Source organism: Odocoileus virginianus, chromosome 6 (genome assembly GCF_023699985.2).
Source record: "Odocoileus virginianus isolate 20LAN1187 ecotype Illinois chromosome 6, Ovbor_1.2, whole genome shotgun sequence".
Taxonomy (NCBI): domain Eukaryota; kingdom Metazoa; phylum Chordata; class Mammalia; order Artiodactyla; family Cervidae; genus Odocoileus; species Odocoileus virginianus.
Window position 1 is genome coordinate 26,093,333 of NC_069679.1, and position 18,393 is coordinate 26,111,725.

The 18,393-nt window shown below is 49.1% G+C and overlaps 1 protein-coding gene across 1 annotated transcript; it reads right to left on the bottom strand.

Moving 5' to 3' along the window:
• Positions 1-14,645: 14,645 nt before the first annotated feature.
• RHOV (ras homolog family member V) lies at positions 14,646-17,345 on the bottom strand. Its single transcript, XM_020877566.2, has 3 exons — positions 17,020-17,345; positions 16,175-16,233; positions 14,646-15,988 (listed from the first exon to the last, which is right to left on the bottom strand). The coding sequence occupies exons 1-3, from the start codon at positions 17,225-17,227 to the stop codon at positions 15,545-15,547; spliced, it is 711 nt and encodes a 236-aa protein (XP_020733225.1). The 5' UTR covers positions 17,228-17,345; the 3' UTR covers positions 14,646-15,544.
• Positions 17,346-18,393: the final 1,048 nt, after the last annotated feature.

The window sequence follows — 18,393 nt, forward strand, 5'->3', positions numbered from 1 at the left end:
TTCCGTAACTGCACACACCCAGGAGCCAAGCACCCAGATCAAGAAGCAGAACCTTGGGACTTCCCGGCTAGTCCAGTGACGCTCCCAGTGAGGGGGCCTGGTTTTGATCCCTGGCCAGGGGTGGCACTGGTGGTAAAGAACCTGCCTGCCAGTGCAGGAGATGGAAGAGAGGGAGGTTCGATCCCTGGGTTGGGAAGCTGGAGGAGGGCACAGCAACCCACTCCAGTATTCTTGCCTGGAGAATCCCCTGGTCGGAGCCTGGCGGGCTACAGCCCGTGGGGTCACAGAGTCGGACAGGGCTGAAGTGACTTAGCACACAAAGTACCCTCACAGGGAATTAGGTCCCACATACCACAACCAAGTGTCCACATGCCACAACTAAGACTTGGTGCAACCAAATAAGTAAATTAATTTTTTTTTTTTAAGAAGCAAAACCTTATTAGCAGCCCAGGACAGGCCTCTTTTTGATGGCTTTCTCACAGCCCTTGCACTTGTGGTACTGAACTGGCCCATCTTCACCCTTCTCATGAGTTCTCATTCCTGAGATCCTCTCAAGGATACTCCCTGCTCTACATCCCTGTGTCTGCTAACAGGACCCTCATCACCAAGCACCCCCTTTTCCATTTACTTTCCTGTCTTCCCACAGTGCTGCAGACCCAGATGGCATCTTAAATCACCTCTGAGTCTGCAGCTCGCCACACCCCCTCTATGACTTTAGTAAATGGTAGTGGTTCAATAAACATTGAGTAGATGGCAGGGGTGGGGCCTCCACTGAGCTTTGGCTGTTTCCATTTCAAAGGGCACTGTATTTTGCTTCCTACCTTGCCAGCCACTCATGCATCCTTCAGGTTTCAAAATGAGCTTGATTCCTCCTCTGATCCCCACAGCACCAGGAAACTTCCATTATCCCTTGGTTCTCTATGAGCCTTCCAGGCTGATGTCAGTGCTGTATCTCAATGCCTAGAAGAGTAATTAACACAGAATAAGAGCTTAATAAGTGTTTGTCGGACCGAAGGGAGCATCCTCCTCTTAGGGAGGGTGGAGATGAAGTGAGATGACAGCAGACAAAGTGCCTTCCCTAAGAAGAGCTGCTGGGAGGCGGGCAGGGCCGAGTCAGCCGGGTGACAGGAGGTGGGAGCACAGAGGAGCCACGAGGGGGCGCTCTTGGCACTGCCAGGAGCTGTCTCTGCGGCAAGAGTTGGACCCAGAGTACACAGTCCCAGACAGGTGTCAGGTGTGGAGCAATAAATGTTGACACGCAGCACCTGCTTTTCTGGAGCGTACACACTGGAGTGCAGGCGGAAGGAATGCAAATACTGTACCTAAACAATTTGGTCCCCCAAATGCTGAGACATTCCCAACTGTTCTCTGCTCTGTCCCTGGCCAATGACTCCTTTTCTCAGAACTTTCACACCTCCCTTTCTTTGTATAGGCAGTTGCCTCCACCTTGAATGTCTCTTTGCCTCTGGAAAGCTCCTACTTCATGATCCAGCTGAAAAAGCCACCCTCTCATAGCTGCCCTGCATACACATGACCGGGTGTTAGCATAAGTGGGACAAAGCTCCTCCACGCCTGGATGGAGACCGGGTCTTATTTACCTCAGTATCCACCGTGCCAGGATCCCCTTGGATACAAGGTATCCCACAAACGGCTGTTGAATGAAACAAAGGCTGGTCAAACCACAGAGAGTAAGAAAGAGGTTGGGAAATGGCTTCATCAGTTCACTTCAGTTGCTCAGTTGTGTCCGACTATTTGCAACTCCACGGACTGCACATCAGGCTTCTCTGTTCATCACCAACTCCTAGAGCTTACTCAAACTCATGTCTATTGAGTTGGTGATGCCATCCAACCATCGTATCCTCTGTTGTCCCCTTCTCCTCCCGCCTTCAATCTTTCCCAGCATCGGGGTCTTTTCAAATGAGTCAGTTCTTCACCTCAGGTGGCCAAAGTATTGGAGTTTCAGCTTCAACATCAGTCCTTCCAATGAATATTCAGGTCTTATTTCTTTTAGGATGGACTGGTTGGATCTCCTTGCAGTCCAAGGGACTCTCAAGAGTCTTCTGCAACACCACAGTTCAAAAGCATCAACTCTTCAGCGCTCAGCTTTCTTTATAGTTCAACTCTCACATTGATACATGACTACTGGAAAAACCATAGCCTTGACTAGATGGACCTTTGTTGGCAAAGTAATGTCTCTGCTTTTTAATATGCTGTCTAGGTTGATCATAACTTTCCTTCCAAGAAATAAGCATCTTTTAATTTCATGGCTGCAGCCACCATCTGCAGTGATTTTGGAGCCCAAGAAAATAAAGTCTGTCACTGTTTCCACTGTTTCCCCATCTATTTGCCATGAAGTGATGGGACCAGATGCCATGACCTTAGTTTTCTGAATGCTGAGTTTTAAGCCATCTTTTTCACTCTCCTCTCTCTTTCATCAAGAAGCTCTTTAGTTCTGCTTTCTGCCATAAGGGTGGTGTCATCTGCATATTTGCATATCTTTGGCATTGCCGTTCTTTGGGATTGGGATGAAAACTGACCTTTTCCAGTCCTGTGGCCACTGCTGAGTTTTCCAAATTTGCTGGCATATTGAGTGCGGCACTTTCACAGCATCATCTTTTAGGACTTGAAATAGCTCAACTGGAATTCCATCACCTCCACTAGCTTTGTTCATAGTGATGCTTCCTAAGGCCCACTTGACTTCACATTCCAGGATGTCTGGCTCTAAGTGAGTGATCACACCATCATAGTTATCTGGGTCATGAAGACCTTTTTTGTATAGTTCTGTGTATTCTTGCTACCTCTTCTTAATATCTTCTGCTTCTGTTAGGTCCATACCATTTCTGTCCTTTATTGAGCCCATCTTGCATGAAATGTTCCCTTAGTATCTCTGATTTTCTTAAAGAGGTCTCTAGTCCTTCCCATTCTATTGTTTTCCTCTATTTCTTTGCACTGATCACTGAGGAAGGCTTTCTTATCTCTCCTTGCTATTCTTTGGAACTCTGCATTCAAATGGATGTATCTTTCCTTTTCTCCTTTGCCTTTCACGTCTCTTCTTTTCTTGGCTATTTGTAAGGTCTTCTCAAACAACCATTTTGCCTTTTTGCATTTCGTTTCCTTGGGGGTGGTCTTGATCACTGCCTCCTATACAATGTCACAAACCTCCATCCGTAGTTCTTCAGGCACTCTGTCTATCAGATCTAATTCCTTGAATCTATTTGTCACTTTCACTGTATAATTGTAGGGGATTTGATTTAGGTCATACCTGAATGGTCTAGTGGTTTTCCCTACTTTCTTCAATTTAAGTCTGAATTTGGCAATAAGGAGTTCATGATCTGAGCCACAGTCAGCTCCTGGTCTTGTTTCTGCTGACTGTATAGAGCTTCTCCATCTTTGGCTGCAAAGAATATAATCAATCTGATTTCGATATTGACCATTTGGTGATGTCCATGTGTAAAGTCTTCTCTTGTGTTGTTGGAAAACGATGCTGGCTATGACCAGTGCATCTCTTGGCAAAACTCTGTTAGCCTTTGACATGATTGTTTTGTACTCCAAGGCCAAATTTGCCTTTTACTCCATTATCTCTTGACTTCCTATTTTTGCTTTCCAGTCCCCTATAATGAAAAGGACTTCTTTTTTGGGTGTTAGTTCTAGAAGATCTTGTAGGTCTTCATAGAACCGTTCAACTTCAGCTTCTTCAGCATTACTGGTTGGGGCATAGGCTTGGATTACTGTGATACTGAATGGTTTGCCTTGGAGATGAACAGAGATCATTCTGTCATTTTTGAGATTGCATCCAAGTACTGCATTTCGGACTCTTGTTGACTATGAGGGCTAGTCCATTTCTTCTAAGGGATTCTTGCCCACAGTAGTAGATATAATGATCATCTGAGTTAAACCCACCCATTCCAGTCCATTTTAGTTCACTGATTCCTAAAATGTTGATATTCACTCTTGCCATCTCTTGTTTGACCACTTCCAATTTGCCTTGATTCATGGACCTGACATTCCAGGTTCCTATGCAGTATTACTCTTTACAGCATCGGACTTTACTTCTATCACCCGTCACATCCACAACTGGGTGTTGCTGTTGCTTTGGCTCCATCTCTTCATTCTTTCTGGAGTTAGTACTTCACTGATCTCCAGTAGCATATTGGGCACCTACCAACCTTGGGAGTTCATCTTTTAGTGTCCTATCTTTTTGCCTTTTCATACTGTTCATGGGGTTTTTGAGGTAAGACTACTGAAGTGGTTTGCCATTTCCTTCTCCAGTGGACCATGTTTTGTCAGAACACTCCACCATGACCCGTCCATCTTGGGTGGCCCTACACGGCATGGCTCGTAGTTTCATTGAGTTAGACAAGGCTGTGGTTCATGTGATCAGATTGGTTAGTTTTCTGTGATTGTGGTTTTCAGTCTGTCTGCCCTCTAATGGAGAAGGATAAGAGGCTTATGGAAGCTTCCTGATGGGAGAGACTGACTGAGGGGGGAACTGGGTTTTGTTTTGTTTTTTGTTTTTTTTTAGTTCTACCAGTTTATTGCTACCAACCCATCTCCCTCCACCCTCATGCACACATCCTCAGTCATGTAACCCCATGGACTGCAGCCTGCCAGGCTCCTCTGTCCATGGACTTTTCAAGGCAAGAATACCAGAGTGGGTTGCCATTTCCTTTTCCATGGGCCTTGCTTTGATAGGCGGGCCATGCTCAGTAAATCTTTAATCCAATTTTCTATTGATGGGCAGGGCTGTGTTCCCTCCCTATTGTTTGACCTGAAGCCAAACTATGGTGGAGGTAATGAAGCTAATGATGACCTCCTTCAAAAGTGCATGCACTGCTGCACTCGGTGCCCCCAACCCTGCAGCAGGCCACTGCCAACCCATGCCTCCACCAGAAGCTCCTGGACACTCATGGACAAGTCTGGGTCAGTCTCTTGTGGGGTCACTGATCCTTTCTCCTGCATCCTGGTGCATACAAGGTTTTGTTTGTGCCCTCCAAGAGTCTGTTTCCCCAGTCCTGTGTAAGTTCTGGTGGCTCTATGGTGGGGTTAATGGCGACCTCCTCCAAGAGGGCTTATTCCATATCCAAGTCTACTGCACCCAGAGCTCCTGTCCCTGCAGAAGTGCACTGCTGACCTGTATCTCCACAGGAGACACTCAAACACTCTGGCTCAGTGTCTGTGGGGTCTCTGGGTCCTGGTGTGCACAAGGTTTGTTTGAGCCCTCCAAGCATCTCTGGCGGCTATGGGGTTTGATTCAAAATGTGATTTCTCCCCTCCTACCATCTTGCTGGGGCTTCTCCTTTGCCCTTGGACATGGGGTATCTTTTTTGGTAGGATCCAACAGTCTCCTGTCAATGGTTGTTCAGCAGTGTGTTGTAATTTTGGAATTCTCACAGGAGAAGATGAGCACATGTCCTTCTAGTCTGCCATCTTGGAGACAGCTTCATTAAGAAGGTATAAAATGAGATGAACAGGTGGCCGTGTGTGCTGCAGGCATAACAAAATCAAAGTGAGCAAAAGCTGGGCAGTGGAGATCATGGCTCTTGTTTCGATGGGGGTCCAGCCAGCTGCTCAGTTTGGCTCAAGCACTAAGAGGAAAAGCTAGGAGGCTGGTAGGTAGAGATCACATTGGTGGGCCCTTTGGGATTTGAGCAGAGGGACAAGGGAAGGGAAATCTAAACTGAACTTTAAGGAGTGGACATATAAGCAAGCTAGATCATTAGAGGTGGAAACCCAGAGAGAGGGAAGGGAGGAGGAAGCCACACCAAGTAAATTAGGCAGAGTGACCTTTGTGAAGTACATGGTAGACAGGCAGTAAAGCCTAGCTGGAAAGGTTGCATGCTGGCAGTCAGTTGGGCTGTGACCCAAACAGTGCTTTAATTTCTTCAATTAGTTATTACATTTAAAGAATCGGGAAACTTTACTTAAAACACACACACACACATATCTAGCTTGTGAAAACTGAGGACACTGGCAATCGAGGTCCACATTCCTATAGTGATTTAGGCACTAGGTCCTCTTGATCCCCTCAGGCACTAACTGCCCCCATCCCCCATCCACCCTACATCTCCCTAGGTTAGGTGCTTGCCTGGGCCCTCCAGGCATTCAGCTTTGGGCATCCCTAATAACCCATCCTCCTTCCCTCATATGGGCGTGTTTTCTCTAGAACTTACTGGTCCTAACAGCTCACATGAGGTGAGGTGAAAGTCACTCAGTCATATCTTTGCAACCCCATGAACTAGACACTTCATGGAATTCTCCAGGCCAGAATACTAGAGTGGGCAGCCTTTCCCTTCTCCAGGGGATCTTCCCAATCCAGGGATCGAACCCAGGTCTCCCACATTGCAGGCGTTTTTTTTTTTTACCAGCTGAGCCACAAGGGAAGCCCAAGAATATTGGAGTGGGTAGCCTATCCCTTCTCCAGAGGATCTTCCCGACCCAGGAATCAAATTGGGGTCTCCTGCAATGCAGGTGGATTCTTTAAAAACTGAGCTATCAGGGAAGCCAAATAAACAGTGACAAAAACTGTATTGCTTCTGGGGACTTTCCTGGTGGTCCAGTGGTTAGGAATCCATCTGCCAATGCAGGGGGCCTATGTTAGAAGATTCTGGGAAGATTCCACGTGCCATGGGGCGACTAAGGCACGTGGGCCACAATTACTGAGCCCACTCTCTAGAACTGATGCAGTGCAACAAGAGAAGCCACCACAATGACAGAACCCACACACTGCAAGAGAGTAGCCCCACTCAGGGCAACTAGTGTGTTGTCCTTGCACAACCATGAAGACCCAGCACAGCCACTAAGTAAATAAATAAGTTTTAAAAAAGAAAACAAAACAGGGTTGTTTCTCTGGAACCCATCCCTGCCCCTTTAAACAAACAGCCCTGAATGAGGAGTGGTTTGTCCTATTGCACAAGACCACTCCCTTCCCCACCTTCCCAGGCTTCAGCTAGACTGAAGCCTGGGAAGGCACTTCTCAGCCCACCCCCACCCCCCACCCCCAAGGTCAAGAGTGTCACCTGGAAACCGCAAACCCAGAAGCTGGCTTCAGCCCCGGGGTGGCTGAAACTCCCCCACAGTACTCTCCTCCCCTACCTGCAGTAGCTCCTGGGATTCCATCAGCTGAGCCCAGAACCAGGAAGACCAAGAAAATACACTGGGAAAGAAACTGAGAAGAGCTTAAAAAAAAAAAATCAAAAACTCTTTTACATAAAACTGAAAAAGATTTTTACCCATATTGCTTACAGTGTTTTCTTGTTGATAAAATTATAGGCGGTTTTCACATTCTTCTTTTTGCTGACTTGCATTTTTGAAAATTTTCTACAGAGAGTATCTATTGCTTTGGTACTGAGAAAACAATAGTTTCTGAAGAGGTATTGAGGTCTGTTTCAGAAAGAAACAAACAATTAGATCAGGAGTCTCCGAGATGGGATAGGGACTGAGGGGCTGGTAAAGGAGAGAGAAGCTCCGAGGCTTGGTGACGGACTGGCTCGTGCAGACAGAGAAGCCGAGTCAGCGGGGCCTTCAGGTTTTCTGTCCCAGGAATCTGGCATTGCCACCAATAGAAACAGGGCCCAGGAGAGGAAGGCAGCTTCAGGAGAACCAGGCAGAAGGTGAGGGGCCGTCAGGGACCAGATGGAGGCTGGTTTTGTTGATCTTATTGTGGGTCTCTGTGGCTCTTATTGTTGATCTCAGTTTTTGTTTGCCTTTGCCTAGCCTTACTGGGGAAACATTTAAAGGCAACTTAAAAGGGTCTATAAACTATGAGATGAGTACAAAGGAACAAGATTTAAAAAGAAACCTGAGAAGGAACATAAGATAGGGCTAGGAATAAGGCAAAAACATGCGAGTGTTGTAGTCTTTGGGCCATGCACTTAGCTCTGTGTCCCAGCTGTGGGTGCCTCCTGGTGAGACCCCCAACACCCTGGAGGTGAGTGTGTGTGCCTGGTGGAGAGAACAAGCCATGTGAGGGTGAAGGGGAGGAAGGAGGAGACTACTTATGAAAAGAGTGTAAACCTAGAGGGGAGAGCGGTAACTGAGGACAGAGCCTCTTGGAAGAAAAAGAAGCTGAGGAGGAACAGTCGGAGGGGCAGCAGGAGACAAAGGAAGAAAGAGGCCCAAAGGTGAAGGGTTTCAAAGCCTGCCGGGGTCAGGAAAGGAGGATGCTGGAAATGAGTTGCCAGCTGATCATCATGAATGGCTGAGGAGCCAGGTGGACTCCTAGCAGGTGGCAGAGAGCAGTGTCGGAATGAAATAGTGGGGAAGGGGAGGAGAGGACCAGGCTGGGTTTCAGGCATGGATGGAGAGGCTGAGAGGACTGGGGACTGTCGAACACTGATGGAGTACAAAAGATTACCTTGTTGACTCATCAACCCACTTGGAGTTGTCTTGCCAGTGGATTTTCTCTTATCCACTTACCATCTCCTGCGCCATCCTCTTTGCAACCAGTTTATGATCTTAGGTTAGCCAGGACTAGTCTGTGGCCCCCAGAAAATCCATAGTGCTCTATGAAAAGTGAAGGACTTGGACTAGATGGCAAAGTCCTTTCTAATCCCTAAACTATGGTTACAGGTTACAGATTCGAAGGCCCCCTGAATACACGACTGGTGGAGGCTGTCAGAGCCCAGTTGTTGAGGCCCAGAGATGGGCAGTGACTTGCCCATGGTCACACAGCCAGTGTCTGGGGACAGAATAGGCCAGGAAGTCTGAGCCCCAAACTTTTTGCTCTGAGGTCTCATCTTCTCTAGATGCCCAGGCTCCTGGGCTAAGTGTCTGTCATTTCTCTGGAAGTGGGACAAAGGAGCCAGGCCAAGGAGCAGTCAGGGCTGTTCCCAAGCCTCAGGAGGCTGGGATCCCAAGGCCCACACTCATGTAAACACAGGCCAGAACTGCTGCTTCACACACTGGACAGCTTCCTCCAAATCAGTTCCCCATTCTTATTGCTTCTCCCTGCAGGTCTCCTGGGAGCCAGGGAGGGGCAGAGTACTAACCCCGCTTCACAACTGGGAGAAACTCAGACAAAGAAGAAGGCAGTAATTTGGCCAAAGTCGCCCAGCGAGTTGGGGATAGAACTGAAACTGGAGAACCCATGGGAGATGGGGTGGTCTGTGGGACACATGGCCTGTTGGTCAGGGGTGGAAAGGTGCCATAGGTAGAAAAACACATGTGCCCTGGGAAATAGAGGGTCCCCTGTCTCACCAGGGGGATGATCTCGCCGTCTCCAGCAGGTATAGGGTGCTGGGGAGGGAGAGAAAATGGGCAGAAGCAGTGGAACATGACCACAACGAATACAGATCTGAGGGGGAAACACACAATGGGTCAGTTGTCCCTGGTTGGGGGCTGGGGTCCTCACTTTTCTGCCAGTTTCAAGGGGCCCCAGGGAATCACTGCGCCCCACCTGGCCCAAAGACCCCCTGCTGCCCCTCACCGTCCAGGGGCCAGAGAGTTTGGTACAGACTGGTACAGGCAAGGGTCAAGGAAGCTAAGAAGCTGACCGAGCAAGGAGACTGGTGACTGGCTCTGCCTTCCAGAAGGGTGTGAGCAGGGTGACCATAAGCGCAGGTTAGAGTTCCCATTCCATCTCAGAAATATCCTGAGTCTGACAATGAATTCCACGGTCATTCTAGTTAGGGGACTAATCTGTTCAGTGGAGGAAGCTGTCTCCCTCTGTCCCACTCTGAGCCTAGGACAACCTAATCTGTCCCATCAACCATGCCTCCCAGCCCTGCCCTCTGAGAGGTCTATTTCAAGGGGGCAGAACCTCCAGGAGGCACACTGGAAAGAAGCCTGGACGCAGGGCCAGAGCCCAGGTCCTGAAAATCAGAGCTAATAAGAGCCCTCTGGCCCATTTGGAAGTTCATTTGTAAGAATGGAAGGCAATACTGGAGCAGACCAGGCTGTCTAAGCATCACCAAGGCCAGGGACAGAAAGCAGTGGTTTCCTGGGACAGTCAGCACTGCCCAGGCCTGGGAAGTCACTCCCTACTGTTGCCACAGCGTGACTAATGTGGCCTCTCGGCTGGCTGAGTTCCGCTCACCAGAGGATTTGGCCTGGGCCCAGGGAGGGCGCTGACAGCGCAGCCCTGCTGGGAGCGGGGTTTCCTGGCAGCCAGGCACAGTGGGCAGGGCTGACCTGTGAGAGCCTGGTTACCGCCTGGGGCCTGGGCTGGTTGCAAAAGGGGCCGGTGCTCCTGACGCAGTCTGCTCTCGGTCTCACTCACTCTCCCAAGCTGGTTCCCAGGAGAATGAGGAGATCGGAGGGCGTGTCACCTCTGCCCTGGGCTCCGTTCTGCTACCTGGGGGAAAGCAAGCAAGGCCCAGCTCCCTCAAGTGTGCAGACACTCACACACCAGCTCAGCACACACACCCAGCACAAAGATGCTCGTGGAGGAGATCCCCCCCGACACACACACACACACACAGACCCACTCAGAATTGAGCCTGGGCACATACAGACACAAAGACATACAGTCCCGAAGAAACAAGGCCCAACCTAGATGTACACACACAGGCACAGAGGCCAACACACACCCAACACACCTGTGCATGCGTGCTAGGTCATTCAGTCATGTCTGACTCTTTGCGACCCCATGGACTGTAGCTCACCAGGTTCTTCCGTCCATGGGGATTCTCCAGGCAAGAATACTGGAGTGGGTTGCCATGCCCTCCTCCAGGAGACCCTCCCAAACCAGGAACTGAACCCAGATATCCAGGTCAGCAGGAGGATTCTTTACTATTGAGCCAAATGGGAAGTCCAACACACACCCAGATGCGCACAGAGAATTGTGTACAATACACACTCCTAAGGGCAGGCATTATGTGGATACACAAACGTACACATGTGGAGCTACACACATCTCACATGAAGACAGACATTCACATTTACACATGTAGATACACAGACTTGCATGTGCATGGAAGGGTTCAGAGGTCTGCACAAAGGTAATACCCACTTGAAATACACAAGAGCAAAAACAGGGACACAGAGGGATGTACATGAACACCAATATGTCATATATACATACCTTGTCATCATGTAGTATTTATTGAACACCCACAATCTGCTAGTCATGCTTCAACAGAAAGAGCCTCTGACAAGTCAACAGGCAAAGAAACCCAAGCTCCCTCATAGGCCCCATTCACGATCATATGGTGGCCCAGTCTTCAAGCCAAAGATGTTAAGGATGCTTTTTCTGTAAATGGTCACCAATCCATGGTGGAAAAAATAATCAACTGTGGATTTAATCTCATTTATAAAAGAAAAAAATGTTTAAAGGAAAACAAACTGAATGCACCCAAATGGGGATCTAGTTGAAGAAATTATGATCAGAGTGAAATAGTAAACAAACATACATAAATGGTTACAGATTCTAATCAGAGTTTGTAATAACATGAAAAAGCTATAAAAATTTCAAACGGAAAATACAAAATTATATCTATCATAATCACAAGAAATATTTCAAAAATATACAGAGAAAACCAAAAGGAAGTAACATCAAAATGTTACTATGGATTATCTTTTGGAATTAAGACTACTAGTACATTTCAATCTTTGGATTTTCCAGTTTTTCTATAAGCGAAGCATTGATTGTGAAAAAAAAATAGGTATTTAAAAACATCAACTAAGGGTTGGTTACACAGATATTAAAATAATTTTACATTGATAAGCACTAATTTAAGACTGTATATGTAAGAAACATACACTTCTTTCCAGTTAATATATTCAATGTTCCTTTAGATTCAAGAGCAGAGAAAATAGGGGAAAAGAGGCAAATGAAAGAAAGATAAAGAGAGAAAAACAGTCCCAGAAAAGTAAAGAGAGATCACATTGTAGGGACACAGCAGGTGAGACGGTGGGTTTGGAACAAGAGGTAAATCCCCTTTTGCTCTGTACAGGCATGGGCCCCAGTGCCACAGAGGGCCTTTCAAGCAAGCCATCACTCTTTTTAAAAAATATTTACCTCTACTGTATCTAGGTCTTAGTTGCATCATGTGAGATCTTCATTGTAGCATGTAGGATCATTTAGTTGATGCATGAGAGATCTTTAGTAGTAGCATTTGAACACTTAGTGGTAGCATGTGAGATCTAGTCCCCTGACCAGGGATCAAACCCAGGCCCCCTGCAGTGGCATCAAGGAGCCTTAACCACTGGATGAAGATGGAAATCCCAAGCTATTCCATTACTCTTTAGGCCTATGATAAGGCCCCTGGACACAGACCTGGAGATGAACTTTATCCTCAGGATCTCCTGCAGGGCTCACTGCTTGGCTTTTTTATCTCAAGCACTTAATGAAACTGAAAGTGAAAGTTGCTCAGTTGTGTCCAACTCTTTGTGACCCCATAGACTGTACAGCCTATGGAATTCTCCAGGCCAAAATACTGGAGTGGGTAGCCTTTCCGTTCTCTAGGGGATCTTTCCAACCCAAGGATCAAACCCAAGTCTCTCACATTGCAGGCAGATTCTTTACCATTGGGGCTTCCACAAGGGAAGCCCCAAGCACTTAATGGCCTGCAGCAAATGTTGCCTGAGCCCATGATCCTGTGGGAACACAGGGGCATGAATGGGACTTATTCCCTCTCCATTTAGCTGAAGATGGTTGGGGTGGGGGCGGGGGTGGGTGGTGTAGCCTGAGCAAAGGACTAAATTTAGTGTCTCCTCAATGGGCCAAGACAGCAGTGCAGACCTTAATGATATAGGTCCTAGAGAAGTGAGTATTGACTGGAAGATGGCTAAAGGAGAAACTGGGCATCTGTTTGGGAGGGTAGGTGGGGGGCACTTTCTAGAGGATTTGGCAAAAGCAAAGACTTGGACTCAGAAGTAAAAAAATGATTGGGGATCAGGGAGTGAGGATCACTGGGACAATCTGGCCTTGTTCAGGTTGGTGTCAGATTTGTGGTCTTGAGTGCTGAAATGAGAAGCTGGGAGTTCACTGCAGGCACTGAGAGCGAGTAAGAGTCTTGAGTCAGGGAAGTGCCAGGAGAAAGGAAGCAGCACTAGGGGCTAAGGGTGGGAAGCAGCAGTGGCAGAGATGCAGGTGCGAGGCAGACAAGGCTCAGTGACCCAGCAGGAGGGAAGACAAAGTGACACGGGTATACTAGTACCATTAGAGAATTAGGGAAGAAGCTGGAAGTGGGAGAGACCCCAAAGATCACTTGATTAGGCTTCCTCCCCCAACCCATAGCACCTTTAAGTCACCTTGGAGTGGTTTGAAAATCTCTAATCCAGAGACTTGTTTCATTTTGTGAATGAGGAAACTGAGGCACAGAGAAGGAAAAAAAAACTGCCTAAGGTCATGGTTGATGCCAGAGCCTGAACTTGAACTGGGGTCTCTGCCCCCAGGAAGGGAGTGTGTCAGGCTGTTGAGGTAACAGCCTCCCATGGAGCGGGGTGGGGGTAAGACTCCATCCACCTGAGGGGACAAGGGGCAAAGGGAGACAGGTGGCTGGAGCTCTGGGGGAAGAGCCCAGGTGGGGCAGAAGGTGGACAGTCTTGGCCAAAACTAAACTTGGGGATTATCTGAGGTTTCACTTGGCTAGGATTTCTGTCCCACGGCCACGTTCTTTCTCACACACACACACAACTTCCTGCAGCGGGAGCTGGGCTGGGACAGAGGGCTCACCTGGCCCATTAGTTGCCTAGCAAGTGCCCCAGGTGGGCCTTAGAAATACCTCTCCACACAAACAACACTTACCATGTACCAACTCTAGAGTTTGCAAAGTGCTCTTATGGCCACTTATAATAGTATATTACTTGGAATATTACCTTTTTCCTCTGAGCCTCCCTTTCCTTACAGGTAAAGTGTTGCCCCTCCCACTCCAAATGCACCTGTTAAATGTCCTTCCAGCTCCAAGTCCAGGGAATGTTCTCTGAATCCCTGCTCCTCTCCAAGCCCTCAATCAATGAACCTTCACTCTCAAAGGATTTCTGGGACCAGACTTCTATTTAAATTGTTGACCAGAGTTCCCTTGTGGCCCACTGGTTAGGACACTTCACTCTCACTGCTGAGGGCAGGTTCAGTCCCTGGTTGGGGAACTAAGATCCCACAACCCGCACAGAAGAGGCCAAAAAAAAAAAAAAAAGCAATATAAATTGACACTGGCATCCTGACCTTCACTAGGGCCTTATGTAGCCTTTGAGTGCTAAGTCTAAAGACTGGCTGGGTTCAACCAACCCAAGCCCAAGAAGTTTGGCCAGTGGTTGATGTTTAAGTTGTATGGGGGTCCCTTTGCGTTCAGGGTCTGAAACCCTGGGGCACTGTAGACTGTTGGAAGGATCAGAGCAGGAAGGTTAGAGAGCTCGGGACTGCCCCAGAGCCCCGGGCTGAGCACTGTGCTCCAGAAGGGAGGGGAGAGGGGAGGGGCACCTCCCGCCTGGTGAGGTCATGGGAAAGCAGCTCTGGCGCTGACACCTGGGGAAACCCGTTTCCAGGCTGCTTCCCACGCTAGCTCTCCTGGGAACCAGCTAAGCCCCAAATGGGGCACCCCAAACCCCTCCCCCCAGGCCAGTTCCCATCACGGTCCCATCTAGACCAGCCCTCACCTTTCGATCTAGCCTCAGTCTTTTGGTACCCAAGTTGTCTCTATCCAGACTGTTGGGCCTTGAGGGACCAACATGCTGACCTCTCCAGAAAAAGACACAGAAACAGCAGCTTCAGAAACTTAAGGCTTTATTTGCAGATTCTACACTGCCCTGTCTTCTAGGCTATGACTTTGAAGAAAGCCCCTTCTTACTTTAGGCTCCGATTTGCAGCTCCTCCCCCTCCTCTTGCTGGGCTTTGCCTCTCACTTCCTGCCCCACTCCTGGTCCAGCCAGTTTGGGCAGTGCCTAGGGAGCCCTGAGACCCAGTTCTTCTCAGGCACCGGCCCCGCCCTCCCTGGCCTTGAGGCTTTGAGGACAGCCCAAGTGTCAGCCTTGCTCCTCAGCTGCCCCACTTCTCTACTCTCCTTTCTCTTCCTCGTACCAAGAGGAGCCCTCTGATCTGTCTTCTCCCCAGCCTGCCTCTAGTCCTAAGGCTCCAAGGCTGTACTTTCTGCTCCTTCTCAATCTCTCACAGACCTCTGTCTTACTCAATTCATTCTAAACTCTCCAAATCAGGGCTGGACACCTTCCAGCCTTCCGAGATGCCCAGCTGTTCCTCAGGCTCTTCCTCACCCCTGGGGCCAAGGAACGGATGGGGACCACCACAAGGGGTCCTAATTCAGCCAGCCTGGCTTGAGGGCCCATAATAAGAAACTGGGAATTGGATCCCAAACTGCTTGGACACAGCTGATGCTGTCAGGATCATCCCATGAAAATCAAAGTACTAGGATTTCTCCGTCAGCCTTGACCACAGAAATCCAAGTCAGAGCCTTCCCTCCTCCAGGCCCTAGGCTCACCCTGGCATAGAAGAGCGGGCAGTTAAAGGCCCATGGCTCCACAGCGTTCAGACGGGAACTGGGTCCCATGAGGGTGGCCTGGCCCTGCCCGCAGAGCCCCTCAAAGGCCCCATGTCTCAGGTTCTAGAAGTCTGTGGCCATTGGCCTACTGATCATTTTGCTGCCACAGCTGTTCAAACAAAACAGAAGAACTTCTTCCAGCGGCAGCGGGAGAGGGTGCGCACACCTTTGGCGTTCAGTTTCTTCTCCAGCCGGGCTTTGTGCTCAATGGCACTGAGAATGGCCGAGTCAAACACCTCCTTCAAGTTCTTCTGCGTCAAGGCAGAGCACTCCAGGTAGCAGCAGGCCCGGATCTTCTCAGCCAGACCCTGAGCCTGGGGTTGAGGCACCGGGCCTTCCCGGCCCCCCTGGTCCAGCTGAATCAGTACATTGACATCATCCCTCAGGTCGGCCTGGGTACCCACCAGCAGCACAGGCGCCTGGGGATTGTGAGTACGAATCTCCGGCAGCCATTTCTCTGTGATGTTTTGGAAGGAGCTGGGCTGCACCACACTGAAGCAGGCCAGGAAGACATCTGTATCCGGGTAGCAGAGGGAGCGAAGGCGGTCAAAGTCTTCCTAGGATGGAAAGTCCAGGCCATTATTCCCTGCCACAGGACGCAGGGAATCCCTTGTCATCTGGGTTTAGAGACTGAGACTTGTAACTAAGGGCCCAAGGCCTTTTCCATTCCTGATGGACCCGGGATCCTCCCAGCCTCCAACCCACCTCACCCCAGACCAGTAGAAGATGGTCCAACTTCTCACCTGTCCCGCTGTGTCCCAGAGCTCAATGCGCACCGGGGCTCCATCAACCAGGACTTGCACTGCAGGGGAGAGGCAGGGGAAAGACTGAGTTAGAAAGAGCGTTCTGAGATTAAGTTTCACGTAAATACACTACCTTGTATAAAATAGACAGCTAGCGGGAACCTACAGTACAGCCCAGAGAGCTCAGCTCTGTGCTCTTGATGGGTGGTATGGGGGGAGGGGAGTGCTCAAGAGGGAGACATAGGCATACATATAGCTGATTCACTTCGTTGCAGAGCAGAAACTAACACAACATTGTAAAGAAATTATACTCTAATAAAGAAAAGAAAAAGGCTTCCCTGGGGGCTCAGTGGTAAAGAATCCACCTGCCAATGCAGGAGACAAGGGTTCGAGCCCTGGTCCAGGAAGATCCCACATGCCTCAGAGCAACCGAGCCCATGACCACAACTATTGAGCCTGTGCTCTAGAGCCCGGGAACCAAAACTAAACGTGCGGTAACTACTGAAGTCCGGACGCTCTAGAGCCGATGCTCCGCAACAAGTGAAGCCGCCGCAGTGAAAAGCAGCGAACTACAACGAACAGTGGTCCCCGCTCGCCGCAACTAGAGAAAAACCGGCGCAGCAACGAAGACCCAGAACAGCCAAAGATAAATGAAAAAAAAAATTTTTTTTAAAGAAAAAGAAAGAGCGTCCTGGATCCCACCAAGCCTTAGCAGCGCCACCTCGGGGCCTGCTCCCGCCAGCCTCCCCGGGGGCTTCGGTGCACTAGCTCCTCGGCTCCAGCCGCAGCCCCCGAGTGCACAAACCCACCCCCAGCCACGCGGCCGCCGTGGCCGTTGAACGTACCGGAGAAGGTGTCCAGCGCTGTGGGCCGGTAGCGCGCGGGGTACCCATTGCAGGTGTAGCTGACGATGAGGCTGCTCTTGCCCACCGCGCCGTCGCCCACCAGCACGCACTTTATGCCCAGCTCGGGGGACGCGCTGCCCCGTCCCGGGGGAGGGGTCGGGGACCGGAGCGGGGACGATTCAGCCTCGCTTAGCTCCCGCGGGGGCATGGCCCGCTCCGGGGACAGCCGGGGACCAGGCTCCGCTGTGATCGGTGAAGCACGTTCCGTAGGTTGCCTCTGACTGAATCCGGGAGACCCAGCTCAACCGCCGGCCGCTACCCGCGGGTATATGTGGACCCGCCCACCTCATCTGCATACCCCAAGCGGCCTCGGACCCCGCCCACCCCCCGAGCCTCCTCGAGGACCTCCCACTACAGCACGCCCCAAGAGGTCAGGCGGTCTATAACACCAGGAGGCAGAGATGCGGCCGAAAACTGACGCTCAAGGAATCACACAGGTTCCAGAACAAAGAATTGCCCATATGAGGCAGATCTCGGTATCCTGGCAGAGAAAGATATCCAGGATTTATTGTTAGGAAGAAGAAGCAAATTGAAGAACACATAATGCAACATATTCAAATTAAAACAATAAAAAAAAGACATATTTGAGTATTAAAAAGTCTGGATAATAATTTTATTAATGAATTACTTTTTAAAAATAAAAAGATCATGAAGAGGCAGAAGATAAACTCAAGAGGGAACACGGCAGGCAATAATGTATTGTACCTCTTCCACGCAAGAGCTTCCTCTAGATTCAACCTGAAGGCAGGCTTTAAACACCTTCACTCTGCTCTTCTAAAGGATCTCAGAATGCTGGAGAAGCTAGCTGGGGAGGATCTTCAAGGACAATTCTCCAATTGAATATTTTTTAAATCCCCAAAGTCTCTAATATTATCTTCATCATCATCAAAAGCACATAATAATTATCTACTTGCTGATGCTCTCCTGGGCCACCCATTGTCCTTGCCCTAGAAGGTGTTTATAGATAGAGACATGATATCTCATGTAGCCCTAGAAAGGTCACCAAGAGAGCAAGTAAAGAATAGCCTGATGCTAATTCATCTCTTTATTGCAACCACACCAAGTGACACCAGACCCAGAATCCTTTCTCTGAATTCCAAGCCTATACAAAGATCTCAGCCTATATAAAGATCATTGAAAACACCTCCTTCACGAGTTGTTGAAGGGAGAGTGTTGGGAGTAGGTCAGTGAAGACTGAAGAAAAGAAATAATTGTATTTTTCAAGCAGAAGGTAGTATTAAAATCTCTAAGTCCAAATCTCAAAATCTCTTGAAAAAAGTTTCAAGATTTCTGAGTTTTATTTCTTACTCGCCC